This window comes from Xyrauchen texanus, chromosome 25 (assembly GCF_025860055.1).
Source record: "Xyrauchen texanus isolate HMW12.3.18 chromosome 25, RBS_HiC_50CHRs, whole genome shotgun sequence".
Classification (NCBI taxonomy): Eukaryota; Metazoa; Chordata; class Actinopteri; order Cypriniformes; family Catostomidae; genus Xyrauchen; species Xyrauchen texanus.
The window spans coordinates 15186604-15201964 of NC_068300.1; the positions used below are offsets into that span (position 1 = coordinate 15186604).

Sequence of the window (15361 nt, forward strand, 5' to 3'; positions counted from 1 at the left end):
GTCTGCCCTGTCTTGGCCCTGTCTCCTGAGCCTTCCATGGCTCCGCATTCCACGGCTCTGTCTCCTGAGCCTTCCATGGCTCCGCCTTCCACGGCTCCGCCACCTGAGTCTTCCACAGCTCCGCCACCTGAGTCCTCCACGTCTCCGCCCCCGGAGTCCTCCATGGCTCCGCCTTCCTCCATGGCTGTGGTCCTGTGGCAGTCTCCCAGGCCTCCTGACCCTGTCCCCGTCCTGTGGCCGCCTCCCAGGCCTCCTGACCCAGTCCCCGTCCTGTGGTCGCCTCCCAGGCCTCCTGACCCAGTCCCTTGTGCCCCCCTTGGACTGCCTGTTTGCCCCTTGTGCCCCCCTTGGACTGCCTGTTTTCCCCTTGTGCCCTCCTTGGACTGCCTGCCCCCCGAGCCTCCTCTTCAGTCAATGGACGATTTGTTTTTTGTTTTGTGTTTTTTTTTTATGGAGCATCTAGAATCTGCTCCTTAGAGGCCCCCCTCTATGTCAGGAGGCCTGGGAGGCAGCCACAGGATGGGGACAGAAGGCCTGGGAGGCTGCCACAGGACCACAACCATGGAGTACTCCGGGGGCGGAGCTGTGGATGACTCAGGTGGGGAGCTGTGGAAGACTCAGGTGGCGGAGCCGTGGAAGGCGGAGCCATGGAAGGCTCAGGAGGCGGAGCCGTGGAAGGCTCAGGAGATGGAGCCGTGGAAGGCGGAGCCATGGAAGGCTCAGGAGACAGGGCCAAGACAGGGCAGACAACAGTGAATCGTGACATAGGTATCATGAACAAACAATTAACAATTTATTTTTACAGAATGTATTAATTTTTGTTAATGTTAGTTAATAAAAATACAATTGTTTGTTGTTAGTTCATGTTAGTTTATAGTGCATTAACCAATGTAAACGAATAACATTTTTAATTTTAAAAATGTATTAGTAAATGTTGAAATTAACATTAGCTAAGATTAATAAATTCTGTAAAAGTATTGCTCATTGTTAGTTCATGTTAACTAGTGTTAACAAATGGAACTATATTTTAAAGTTTTACCCAATTCTTTAATACTGATCAGAAATAAAATGGCTGGAAACTTTGTGAGGCTACAAGCATAGGAGTTACTTAGATGCAATCTTACTGCGGGTCTCTCATTTATTAGTAATTATGAAGAGATTTGTCAGAGAAACACCTTTTAATGGCAAACTTATTTCTAAAGTCATTTGCACTCAAATAATTGTAATTTAATTATCATCAAAGCTCAGCAAGTATGAAATGTAAGTGAATCACTGTTTATGTCACGGTGAAACATTAACATGCATTTCACTTATTTACCGTATGTGTGTGTTTGATATCACAATAGTCCTGACCAGCCTTTAGAAATCACACAGAATAGAATGAAAATGTGTTAACTTCATTAAATAAATGTGGTGACGTTAAACATATTTAATCAATATGAGTTATTATAAATACAATTAAATTAACCTATAAATGCACTGAATTCAATATTCTACAAACCTTAAAGTATTCATTATTTTTGTACATAAATTTGTACATAATTTAAAGGGTCCACATTTAAGGTGCTGTCAATAAGTTAATATATGTTTCAGTGCCTATCCAATAGTACAAAAATGTGTGTGTGCTGTTAAGTAAATACATATAAACACTAATGAAATCACGTTTTTGTTTATTTTTTTTATTCTATGGAGAAAATGAGTTTTACAAGTGTGTATATATTGATATTTTCTGTTAAATGACCTAATTTTATTCTCTTTACTGGCTTTCCAATTTTAGTATTCATTATTGTTTTTTAGGTTCTCATGTTTTTTAATGACTTCATCTTTTTTTCCTCAGGATAAAGTCGACAGCATCCAGTTCTCCCATGGTGGAGATAGGTGAGCATGTGTTAGAGGGTGTGTGTGCATGAGTCTGTGTATTTTTTAGTGCTAGGTTTGTTGGATTAATGGAACTTTGGGTTTCATATAATTATAATGAGCTGATGTTGTCAGCAGAAAATAGACCTTGATCCCATAATTGAACAGAAACATGCAAATGCCTACAATACACATTTAAAGACATTATACCAGAATCCTGATGCATGAAATCCCTTTCTACTTAGACAAGAGGCACATGACAGTTCCACATAAGCTTGCATTGACGGAATAAAGAGCTGGTCTATATTCAGTCAACGCAAGCTCATTTATGTTCCTCTGTGCTCTACTCTAATGAGCAAATGTTTCAGTATTGGGGGAAGGGGAGAGATAGAGAGTGTTTGAGACAGGAGAAGAGGGAGAAAAGGGATAAGATGGAAAAGTCTGTAACAGGTCCCCAAGGAATTTAAGAGATGGATGAACAGAGGCTTTTTACCGGAGGCGATGGTATTCGTTTGGTTACGTATGTAACCTCCGTTCCCCGAGGGAGGGAACGACACGTTGTGTCGGAGAAGCGACACTAGGGGTCTCTCTTGAGCGCCGATATTCACCTCTGACCTATTGAAAAGGGCCAATGAGAGTTGGCAGTCAGTATTTGCATACCCCGCCCCCGCATTTAAGCGGGGCAAATACGGAAGTTTAGTCAGGATTTTTCTGAGGAGCCGGAAATGGTCCGGCCACAACAGTGGCTCGGTTCAGCGACATGGCGGAGGAAAGACACAACGTGTCGTTCCCTCCCTCGGGAACGGAGGTTACATACGTAACCAAACGTTCCCCTTCTGTCGCTCTCTCCACGTTGTGTCGGAGAAGCGACACTAGGGGACCCATTCCAATCTTGCCATGCGCTGAACCGTGTACGTGAACCGCCGATACAGAGGCGGGCAGGGATTTCATCCAGTGCCGCGCATCGCCTGTACCTGGCTGCACGCACTCTTCCCCAATGCCCCATAAGAACATCGGAATCCTTCTAGTTACCCTGGGAGGGGAACAAGGCGATGTTTGCCAGCATGGGAACGGGCCAGCCTGGCTGGGCCTCTTTTCTCTGTATGTTTCTCGCGATAGAGCAATCACGGCCGGGCCCTTACACGCATATAGGGAAGGGGTCTTACCCAGACCCTCGCGGAGACCACACCTGCCCTTTTTCTCGGGGAGGAAAAGTGGTAGACACGCCACACGGCCGCCTTAGGGCTCGTGTGGAAAGTATGGTGCGGTGGTAGTTCCAGCCTCGAAGGGGGAGTTGCTACAGCACGGCGACCGGGCAGCTGTAACTGCCTAAGGGAGATACGGGGTCCGCTCAGTAAGGGACAGATCCGTGGAATTACACACAGGGGAGTCCGAGCAGGAGGCCTTACCTGTGGAGCACCTATACCAGTACAGGGTAGCCATCAGGGTACCCGCAGTGGCTTGGGTCGGCGAAGTTCCTCCACTGAACCGCTGGACCCGGAGGGCTGGGGAGGAATCGACCAGGGTCCCGACTCGGAGTGGGGCGCTGGGAAGAAGGCGACTACTTTACCTTGACGTCAGGAAAAGCGCGCTGGGCGCAGCGATCCACCCGGCCGGTCGGTCCACGTGTTACTGAGTTCTACGGGCTCGGACCTGACAAAACACGAGACGTAACCGACTCAACGCGGAGGTTGTAAAACCTCGCGAAGGTGTTGGGTGTTGCCCAACCCGCGGCTCTACAGATGTCTGCTAGGGAGGTGCCCTTGGCCAGTGCCCACGAGGACGCAATACCCCTTGTTGAGTGAGCTCGGACCCGCAAGGGTAGGGGCACGGCCTGGGTGTGATAAGCCAGCGTGATGGCGCCGACAACCCAGTGGGCGAGCCTCTGTTTGGAGACGGCATTCCCTTTCTGCCGCCCCCAAAGCAGACAAAGAGCTGCTCAGAGCGCCTGGTGCTCTGTGTGCGGTCCAGGTAAATGCGCAGGGCGCACACTGGACATAGCAACGAAAGGGCTGGGTCTGCCTCCTCCCGGGCAGCGCTTGCAGGTTCACTACCTGATCTCGGAAGGGTGTGGTAGGAACCTTGGGCACATAGCCCGGTCGCGGTCTTAGGATCACAGACGTATCTGCCGGACTGAACTCCAGGCAAGTGTCGCTGACAGAGAACGCTTGCAGGTCCCCGACCCTCTTGATAGAGGCGAGCACGATCAGCAGGGCCGCTCTTAAGAGAGAGGGCCCTGAGTCCAATTGATTCAAGCTGCTCGAAGGGAGGTCTCTGGAGTCCTGCCAAGACTACCGAGAGATCCCAGGAGGGAACTAGGCCTGGCCGGGAGGGATTCAACCTCCGGGCGCCTCTCAGGAACCTGAGGATCAGGTCGTGCTTACCCAAAGACTTGCCGTCTACAGGATTGTGGTGGGCGGCAATGGCAGCAACATACACCTTGAGGGTGGACGGGGACAGCCTCCTGTCCAGCCTCTCCTGTAAGAACAGGAGCACTGACTTGATCGCGCATCTCTGCGGGTCTTCAGTTCGGGAAGAACACCAATCTGCGAACAAGCGCCACTTTAGGGCATAAAGGTGCCTGGTAGAGGGGGCTCTGGCTTGGTTGATTGTATTCACAACAGTCGCCGGTAAGCCGGCTAGCTCTTCCGCATCCCGTCCAGGGACCAGACGTGGAGGTTCCAGAGGTCTGGGCGCGGGTGCCAGAGCGTGCCCCGTCCCTGAGAGGTTTCCTGGGCCCCTGGGCCAGGTGACCCAGAGGCAAAGTAAATAGCTCTTTTATTGAGAATGTGGGTACCACAACCCATGTCAGGGGGTGTGGCAAAGGATTCTCCTCCCGGCCCTCCACCGGGGGACGGAGCGGTCTTACCACCTCCGGAGCTAACGTCTTCGGCTCTGGGTCGGCTGTCTCAGGAACGCTTGGGAGCCTTCCGGGTCCTAGAGGGGGTTCGTGAGACAGGGGGCGTACGCCGCCTGCGGGGTGCTCGACGCTGGGGCTGAGAGCTGGGCCGGAGCAGGAGCTGGTTTCTTCGCCGCAGGGGGACGCCCTCGGCGAGCAAACGGGCGGGTCCCGTAGCGGCAGGTGTGCGGCGGGGCATGATGTGAGAGATGGCCTCCGTCTGCTTCTTCACCGCGGAGAACTGTTGGGCGAAGTCCTCGACGGTGTCGCCGAAAAGGCCAATCTGGGAGACAGGTGCGTCCAGGAAGCGGTTCTTGTCAGCCTCACGCATCTCGACCAGATTGAGCCAGAGATGGCGTTCCTGGACCACTAGGGTGGCCATCGCCTGTCCAAGTGCCTGCGCTGTGGCCTTCGTCGCTCTCAGGGTGAGGTTGGTCGCTGCACGCAGTTCCTGCAGCACATCAGGATCAGGTCCACCCCCGTGCATGCTTCTGAGTGCTTTGGCCTGGTGGACTTGCAGGAGGGCCATCGCATGCAGGGCGGAGGCAGCGCGTCCAGCCGCACTGTAGGCCTTCGCGTTGAGCGAGGATGTTGTCCTACAGGGCTTGGATGGGAGTACGGGGCGGCCACGCCAGGAGGTAGGGCTACCGGGGCATAGATGGTACGCAACTGCCCTATCGACCTGGGGAATCGCCCCGTGTCTGCCGTCGAGGGTGGTGAGAGTGGAGCGGGTGGCACCTAGACGAGCGGAGAGCGGGGCTCTCCACGTAGACGTCAGCTTGTCATGCACCTCTGGGAAAAACGGGACCGGGGGGATGCGAGGCCGCGAACGGTGCGCTGCCCCCAGGAAACATTCATCCAACCCTGAAGGCTGTGGGGAGGATGGAGGGTTCCAATCCAACCCCACGCTCACGGCGGCCCGGGAAAGCATGTCAGACATCTGAGCTTCGGCCTCAGCCTGGGCCTGCTGGCCCGAAGGCGGCAGTCCAGGGGAGTCCTCGGCATCAGACATCACACTCTCCGATGCAGCAGCGAGCTCATCTGCTTCGGGCCCGGGAGGATAGACAGCCTGGTCGTGAGGCGAGCCGCTATCGCCGCTGAGCGTAGACGGGACCAGCGAAGCGTGTCGGGAACGGAGGTTCGCGGGGGCTACCCAGCGAAACTGCAACCGCTGCTGCTCCAAATCGCCTCTAGCGCCAACCGCATCGCCCTCAATCCCGTGGGAAGAAGGAGCAATGTGGGGTGCAGCTGGGGTGGCTTGCTCTCTGTTGAAAGCAAGCCGCGATCGCTAACGTGGTCATGGTCATGTTCTCGCAGTGAGAACATGAGCATCCACAAACGCCGCCTCGGTGTGATCGCGGCCCAAACACACGAGACAGCGCCTGTGGCCGTCTGAAGCGGAGAGCACTCTACCGCATCCAGGAACAACACAGGGGCGGAAAGGCATCTTGAAAAAGACGCGTCCTGAAAAGGACGTTCAACGCCGCTGTGTTTTGCACTTTTAGAGAAATTACTCTTTTAATAGAAATTGCTCTTTTAAATACACAATGTGTGTGTGTGTCTGCGCTGTCGAAGCGCTCAGGGGCAACAATGCACATCGTGCAATGCTTGAAGGAGAAAGCCGCTGTTGTGCGCCATCAAGATCCAACAGCATGCAGATCGTCAGAGGAAACAGGAACGTTTGAGTGGTGTGTAACTCGCAGCAAACTGCAGACAGACCATCGGCTCGAAGAAATTTTCTGACTAAACTTCCGTGATTTGCCCCGCTTAAATACCCGTATGCGGGGCGGGTATGCAAATACTGACTGCCAACTCTCATTGGCCCTTTTCAATAGGTCAGAGGTGAATATCGGCACTCAAGAGAGACCCCTAGTGTCGCTTCTCCGACACAACGTGGAGAGAGCGACAGAAGGGGAACAGTATTATACATATAAGAAGTAAAGAAATGTCTCCAATCAATAGGACCTTAGATTGGTGATCAATAGAGTATACTGTCATAAAGAAAAGAAGAAAAATCTTCCACTATGAGTAGATTACAGGTTTTACCTGACAGTGTAATATTCTCATTGATAAAGCCTTGCACAAATAAATAAAGCAGTATCGCAGAGCTCTCTTACTTCAATGCAGTCTTAAAAAGGATAAAAAAGGTTAGGTATCATAAACTAACAATAAACAATTATTTACTGCATTTTTAATCTTAGTACGTTTCTAAATATAATATTGTTTATTGTTAGTTAATAATACATTAAGTATTGTTAGTGTACACAACTTTTATGTTAAAATGTATAAGTATAGATTGCTTTTTAAGGATTGTTCATTCTTTGTTCATGCCGACTAATGTAGTTAAATGAAGTGTAAAGTGTTACCAATATGAATTTAATGGTGTAACCCAGGGCTACTCAACTTTGGAAAGCTCAGGGGCCACAAAGCAGGACTCCAAAAGCCTTGAGGGCTGCACACTTTATTTGTAACTTGTAAGATTTATTTATACATTTTAGACTTTTTTATAGTAAGATAATTCATTTTTAAAGTATAAAATATACATACATTTTTCAAAAAGCTACTTTCTTCTACATTAATTGCAATAAAGAAAACCGACATGATCCGTTATTACATCCATTGTGTCGAAGAAGCGACACTATGAGTCTCTCTTGAGAAAAGGCCAATGAGAATTTGGCAGACAGAATTTGCATGTCCCGCCCCCAGACATACGGGTATAAAGGGAGGCAAATGTGTCTGTCCGCCCCTGTGTAGTTCCTGGATGCAGTCGAATTTCTCGACGCTTCTGACGGTCATAAGAGCTGCCTTACGTGCCTGGGCTGCGATCACACGCAGGCAGCATTTTATGAATGGTTCATGTTCTCAGTGCGAGAACATAGCCATGGAAACGTTGCGGTCACGGCTTTCTTTCCTCACAAGATAAAGCCACTTCAGCAATCCCCCGTGCCATGCCTCCTTCCTACAGGATTGGGGCTGGCTATTTGGGGCGTACAGGGCTTTGGGGTTTCGCCGGGTAAATCTCCACGAACCACCCGGCCCCAGCACTTTCTTTTGCGTCCATTCGGGCTCAAGGTGAGAACGGCTCACCTGTCGGCCAGTCTGTTTACTCCCTCAGACCCCGCGAGCTGGATGATAATTTTGCCGCTGCATCGGAGAGCATCACAGCGACGTCTGAAGCTGATGACTCGACTGGGCTGCCACCTCCGGGTCTGCTTGGCCAGTCTGTGCCTGACACGCAGAGGTCCACTATGCTTGCCCGGACTGCCGTGAGCAGCTCACAGCCACGCCCCCCCATCCAGTTTCTTTCTTCCCGGAGATGCATGATGAGTTGACGAAGCCGTAGGAGGACCTTTTAATGCCCGAAACTGGCTTCCTCGCTCCTCCGCTTTACCCTCGATGGCGGATTGGCTCCAAGCTGTCTCTGCCCTGCATGCCATGGCCCCCCTGCAATCTACCAGGCCAAGTCACTTGAAGATCTGCACTTGGATAGTCCTGATCCGATTGTGCTGCAGGAACTGCCCTCGACGACCGATCGTGCCCCCCTGGGGCCATGAAGGTCACAGCAAAAGCATTCGGACGGGCGATGGCCACCCTCGTGGTCCAGGAGCGTCATCTATGGCTGGGCCTAGTCGAGATATAGGAAGTAGACAAAGCACGTTTCTCAACGTTCCAGGGGTGACAAAACATCACAGGAGATATTGGAATAATCAGAACCTGTGGAGCACCTATTCCAGCGCAGGCAAGTCAGTGCCTGCTGTGGGTCTGGCTGCGAACTTCCTCTGCTGAGTTCGGAGCCTGGGGGCTAGGGAGGAAGGACATCCAGTGTCCGTGACTTGTGGACGCAACTGGGGGAGTATAGCGCACGTCTTCACCTCAGGGGAGGGGAAAGGCGCTATGTGCAAGCGATATAACCGGCCAGCTACACACCTTGTAGAGTGTGCTCAAACCCGGAGGGGGGCGGGCACGGCTCGGGTCAGGAAGGCCAAAAAATGGTGTCCACAATCCCGTGGTCAAGCCTCTGTTGGGGACAGTGTCTAGAGCACTGCGTGTGATCCAAGTGGCGCCTCTATGGAACCTAATGATCAGGTCGTGCTACCCATACTTACCGTCCACTGCATCATGGTGAGCCGCTACGGCGGCTATATAGACCTTCAAGTTGGAGGGGGACAGCCGCCCCTCCAGCCTCTCCTGCAGGAAAGGGAGCACTGACCGACTGCGCAGCTTTGTGAGTCTTCAGATCGGGAAGCACACCCATTTGCGAATAAGTGCCAATTTGGGGCATAAAGCCTGTTTTAGACCTTCTGCATCCCGTCCAAGAGCCAGACGTGGAGGTTCCAGAGGTCTGGGCACGGATGCCAGAGGGTGACCTGTCCCTTAGGAAGAAGGTCCTTCTTCTGTGGGAGGTGTTGTTGCGAGGAGCGTGAGATCTGAGAACCAAGTCCTAGTGGGCCAGTAGGGGGCCACAAGAATGACTTTTTCCTCATCCTCCCTGACCTTGCACAGGACTTGTGCAAGTAATCTCACTGGGGGAAATGCGAAATAGCTGTGTGTCTGTGCTGAGGGGGGCTTCCATCATAGAGTACCAGAGTGGGCAGTGGGTGGAATCTCAGGATGCGAACAGATCTACCTATACTGTGCCGAACCGAGCCCAAATCAGCTGGACCACCTGGGCATTACCTGTCTCCACTGAGGATTACCTGTCGTGACAGCTTGTTCGCTGTTGCATTTAGGTTGCCTGGGACATGAGTGGTTTGCATGCGACGAGAGCGAACACTGCCCCGACGATTTATATACGCTAATGTCACTGTGTTGTCTGAACGAATCAACACGTGCTTGCCACGGTCCAACGGCAGAAATCTGTGCATGGCAAGAAATACAGCCACTAACTCTAGGCAATTGATGTGCCAACCCAGCCGGGGCCCCAACCAGGAGCCAGCGGCTGCGTTCCCATTGCACACGGTGCCCCAGCCCAACTGGGAGGCGCTCGTAGTAACTACGATGCGTCTGGACACCTGCTGTAGGGGGACTCCTGCCAGTAGAAAACAGAGGTCTGTCCAAGGTCTGAAAAAGTGACGACAGGAAGGGGTGTGTTCAAGGTTTCATGGTATGTGCTGCGGCGCCATGTCCATCTCGGTACTCCAGTCTGAAGCGGTCTCATATGCATAAACCCGAGCGTGCGACCGTTGCTGAGGATGCCATATGCCCCAGGAACCTCTGAAATTGTTTAATTGGAACCGATGTGCCTGATCTGAACGTACTCAGGTAGTTCAGCACCGACTGCGCTTGCTCGCTCGTGAGACGCGCTCTCATTGAGACGGAGACTAACTCCATACCTGGGGGTGGGGGGGAGGGAGCAGGTCACGTCAGGGAGCGTTGCTTCGTCCCAAGGTGGTTGTGCTCTGGAGAGGCTCAAAGCACAAATATAAGTGACCCAGGGAGTGAGGAAACAGCTTTCTTTGTGACAGGGTACTGGTGCGGTAAGCAAAGGAAAGGAATTAAAAGATTCTCTACCCGGCCCTCCACAGGGGAATGGGCTGTCACACCTAGCTCAGTTGAGTCCTCAGTGTCGGAGTCTGCCAAGATGCTCTCCGATGCAGTGGTGAAACTCTCATCCAGCTCGGGGGTTCAGAGAGAGACAGCAGAATGGCTGTAAGGCGAGCCGGACTAATCTCGGAACCGGATGTGGCAAACGAGCGTGCTGGGGAACGGGTGGTCCTTAGGAATTTACCCAGCAAAACCGTGCCTGTTAAATTCCCAAAATTGCCCCCAGCGCCCCCAGATGCATCTTTAAAAAGACATTCAACGTCCAGGTGCTTGCTCTTTTAGAGAAAATGAAAACTTTTAGAGAATAAAAACTCTTTAGATGGCTGTCGAAGTGCCCAGGGGCGTAGTCTGCACTGGGGTGTAGAGAAGAGAAAAGTCGCTGATTTGAAACAGCATTTGCTCTTGTAGAGGTGAGTGGAACAGCAGTGGATTTATTCAGCTCGCTGAAACACAACTGCTCGGCTCTGAAGAAAAAATCTGTCTGAACAGACTCACACTTCCCTCCTTTTATATCCGTATATACCCCGTAGTGGCATGCCAATTCTGTTCACCAATTCTCATCTGCCTTTTCTCAAAGACCGAGGCTCTGAGAGAGAGAGAGAGCGAGACCCCTAGTGTCACTATATCGACACAACGTCAAGTGAGTGACAGAAGGGGAACAGCCACATTCAGCACACTGGGAAAAAAAACTTGATTGTTTTAACCTGTCACAATATTTTTTTTTAGTTTCTACACAATTTTATTAGTTTTTCCTTCCTCCTTCAATAAGTAAATTTAGACTGGTTGAAAAAGTGCAATACATTTTATCGCTTTGGTACCACTTTGATTTTTATTTCAAACTTTACGGCAGCAATGAACATATAAGTTAATATAGTGGGTTCCCATTTTTATACTGTGTACCTCAGTCTTATACAGTAAAATTATTTTAGTTAAGCTTCTTATTGTGATTATGACATTTTCAAACACAAACCTAAGTACATAAAATGTGTGTGTGTGTGTGTGTAGGTTTGTGAGTGGCAGTAGAGATGGCACAGCACGGATATGGCAGCTGCAGCAACAGGATTGGCGGAGCATACTGCTGGACATGGCCACTAAACTACCCGGGTATGAAAAAAAAGACAAATCAAAGTGTTTATTAGTGTTGGTCAATTAATTTTGCATTAATGTTAGATTTTGATTACTAAATAATTGATCATTTGCAGCATAATTACATTGGAGTCTGATAGGGTAAAATTATCCTGACCAAACAAGAGCCACAGAAGTGCACCACTGTATAGCTAATAATAGAATCAACACCAATAGATTCAATTTGTTAAGCTGTTTTTTTAGGCTCCATAAATTAAAGCCAATTAAAAATCATAACCAAGCAAAGTCAGTGAAATGTATCTCTTCACTGCACAAAAACTGCACTTTGCATCTAGCATATCTAGTTGGCTTAATAACATCTTTAAAAAATAAATAAATTGTAGGTGGAACAGCAGTGTAATGTTTACATTTATGCGTTTTCTAGAACTTTTGTCCAAAGAAACTTGCATTCAAGATTGTATCAGTATTTGTGTTTCTTGGGAATCACACTTATGACCTTAATGTAGCTAGTGCCATGCTTTACCAGCTGAGTGTCAGGAACATTGTATCACTGTAATATCACCTTATTAGTTTCATCATGTGTACTATTGCTCAGCAAATATAGATTTACTCAGCACAGTATTTATGTATGTTGAACTGAATGTAACTTTAGTAGTTAAATGGCAAAAATCTTATGATTGATAAAATCCATTTTCCTATTTTTCTTATTTCCCATTGAACTATTTTCATATGTTATGTTGTGCCAACATTTCTATCTGAACATTATTATTACTATTATTTATTTTACATCATTTCTTTTTCTTTTTCTTAAATGACAGAGTTTGTTGGAATTCACCTTTACCTGGGATTCTTCCATTCAAACTGAAACTTCGCTCAGCTATTGTTTTTGTAGTGTCATAACATATTATAACCAGTGAAAAAAGGTTTGTTCTGTAGTAGTGGTCAGTATTGTGGTCAGAAAGAAAATATTAAGAGTAAGAGAGAGAAGATGAAGAACAAATAACTGATAAAAAAAGATATTGTCAGACTGGTTATTTATTTTTTATTTTTTTTCATACTGGAATGTCTGTCTTTTTATGTCCTGTGTTGCTCTTTAAGCCAGCTGCAAAAAAAGAGGTAGAAATGTCACTCTTTATTTACACAAACATACTCTCTTTCTGTCCTTCTTTATTTGTGCCATACAGCAAGTACAACCCTCCACCTTTAGAGGACAAAGTTACAAAACTAAAGGTCACCATGGTGGCCTGGGATTGCCATGACAACACAGTCATCACCGCTGCCAACAACTTGACATTGAAAGTGTGGAACTCCTACACAGGGCAACTCATTCATGTATTAATGGTAAGAGCATGCAGATCTCATTAGAACGAATGAAAAGAGGGAATAACAGAAGCATTATTGTCATCATGACTAGTGTTGTCACAATTCCAAAATTACAGTGAAATTTTATGATTCTCGATAATAATGTTTGCACCACGAATACACTGAACACTCTCCTTTATTCAAAAAGTTAAATATTAGTATACATATTAACATATTAGACATAAGACATGAATACAAAAGTTATCCAGCCAAGTGCAGTGAGTGGTGCCAAAGTGCCAGTATTTTTGACATCCCTAAACATGAATATTTGTGATCATGTGGGTATGTGTGCCCTAACAGGGGCATGAGGATGAGGTGTTTGTGTTGGAGCCACATCCATTTGATTCCAGAGTGCTCTTCTCTGCTGGACATGATGGTAATGCAATTGTCTGGGATCTGGCGAGAGGAGTCAAAATACGTTCTTACTTCAACATGGTAAACTAACCAGCTACTCTTCATTTCTTTTGTCACACCATATCACAGGTTTTACCAAAACAAATCTATGCAAAACTGTTTACCCCATGAAACTGACATTTCTTTGCCCCCATATCTTTCTGGCATCTTTGTACTTGTCAAGAGGCTCTTTATAATTGCTTCATGGTTGAATTCCTGTGTTTGTTTTAGTAGGTCCAGGCTTTACTGAAATGTGTTACTTGTCTGTAGTTACTTCTGTTATTGATTTATTGTTGTTTATTGTGCCTCACAGACTTCCTCTCTCTGCATTGTTTTATGTGTGTGTGTAGATTGAGGGTCAGGGCCACGGCGCAGTGTTTGACTGTAAGTGTTCTCCAGATGGGCAAAACTTTGCTTGCACAGACTCGCATGGCCACCTGCTTATCTTCGGCTTTGGGTCTAGCAGCAGATATGACAAGGTACTAATAGCCTATGTTTGTTCTCACATGAAAATAATTAGTTGATAATTTTCAAGCAAACAATGCATTAAATAAAAAAGTGGATGCTAGAAGAGACCAGTCAATGGCATTTATCGGTAGACCCAATATTAAAGAACCCATAAACGATTCAGTAGAAAAGTATGAATATCTTTAAAATTGTTTAACTCTATCCTTTTCATTTTTTTCCTGTATTTATTAGTTCTAAATATATTTATTTATCTGTTCTCCAGATAGCTGATCAAATGTTCTTCCACACTGATTATCGGCCGCTGATCCGTGATGCCCATAACTTTGTGCTGGACGAACAGACACAGCAGGCTCCTCACCTCATGCCCCCGCCGTTCCTGGTGGACGTGGATGGGAACCCTCACCCCCCACGTTACCAGCGACTAGTTCCTGGTAGAGAGAACTGCAGGGAGGAACACCTTATTCCACAGATGGGCCTCACATCATCGGGTAAGAACACACAATTAAACAGACATATTCTCTTTGTTCCCTTTCTGTGCTTTTATCACTTACATTAATAACTGCCCTTTACACTCACAACTTTCACAAACAAACACATAAAATCTGTCACTGAACACCGATAAAGTGTTTTAATTTTTTCTCTCAGGGCTGAATCAGGTGGTTAGTCAGCAGGCTGCAGAAGGCTCTAGTCCTCTTGATAGTATGATCCAGAGACTACAGCAAGAACAGGACCAGAGACTGGGGTCTGACACAAGAGCTAATAGAGGTAATGCACATTGCTTTCTGTTTATAAAGTGCCACAAGTACCTCAGGTTTTCACAGTATGAAAATGTCAGTAGTTGATAGGAAAACCAGTGCAATTTCATGATTCTTTTCTAATGTTTATTTAAACAAATTCTTCAATTAAATTAAATATAACTGAATTAAATAAAAATCAGGGGCCTGGGTAGCTCAGCAAGAAAAGATGCTGACTACCACACCTGTCGCAAGTTCGAATCCAGGGCGTGCTGATTGACTCCAGTCACTCTTCCTAAGCAACCAATTGGACCGATTGCTAGGGTGGGTAGAGTCACATTGGGTTAACCTCCTTGTGGTCTCTATAATGTGGTTCTCACTCTTGGTGGGGCAAATGATGTGTTTTGTGTGGATGCTGCGGAGAATAGCGTGAAGCCTCCACATGCTCTAGGTCTCTGCGGTAACGTGCTCAACAAGCCACGTGATAAGATGCTCAGACGTGGAGGCAAGGGCTCCTTGATCTTCTCCATTTTCCTCTTCTCTCCACTGATCTTAACAATCTGCCACCTTTTATCCTCATCCACTCCTGCAATCTTCACATGAAGATAAATAAAGACAGGTGTTGGTGATTGTGCGAGTGTGATTCTCAGGACCACCACACATGATGCAACATGCAAGACCAAGCAAAAATATACTTTTAAAGTTAAAGAGGTCATATCATGAGGAATCAAATTTTACTTGATATTTTGAAAAAGGGTCTTTTTATTATAAAAACATACTGTAAGTTTCAGAACTCAAATCTTCCTCTCCAGTCCAAAAAGAACATGTATTTTTTACACTGCAAAAACGACTCGTTTTGAAATCGGCTGCATTGTGACGTAACAGTGCAGTGTCATTTAAATAACTTTGCCTCAACAACATACGTTATCGTCATGGCTAACGTAGTCCAACACTAAAAGTTGTACTATTGTTACTGCAGTTTGCCTTTAACCAATGATTAAGGATCCCAACGTTAGGA

The 15361-nt window shown here is 47.7% G+C and overlaps 1 protein-coding gene across 2 annotated transcripts in view; it reads left to right on the top strand.

Annotated features, from left to right (window-relative positions):
- The window catches only part of LOC127618806 (PH-interacting protein-like), a 71822-nt gene that overhangs the window by 30314 nt on the left and 26147 nt on the right, over positions 1 to 15361 (top strand). For both annotated transcript variants that reach the window (XM_052091439.1, XM_052091440.1), the window contains exons 12-18: positions 1838 to 1878; positions 11306 to 11404; positions 12571 to 12727; positions 13049 to 13183; positions 13492 to 13620; positions 13872 to 14097; positions 14255 to 14374. In XM_052091439.1, coding sequence (XP_051947399.1) covers positions 1838 to 1878; positions 11306 to 11404; positions 12571 to 12727; positions 13049 to 13183; positions 13492 to 13620; positions 13872 to 14097; positions 14255 to 14374 — 907 coding nt within the window. The remainder of the gene's footprint in view (positions 1 to 1837; positions 1879 to 11305; positions 11405 to 12570; positions 12728 to 13048; positions 13184 to 13491; positions 13621 to 13871; positions 14098 to 14254; positions 14375 to 15361) is intronic.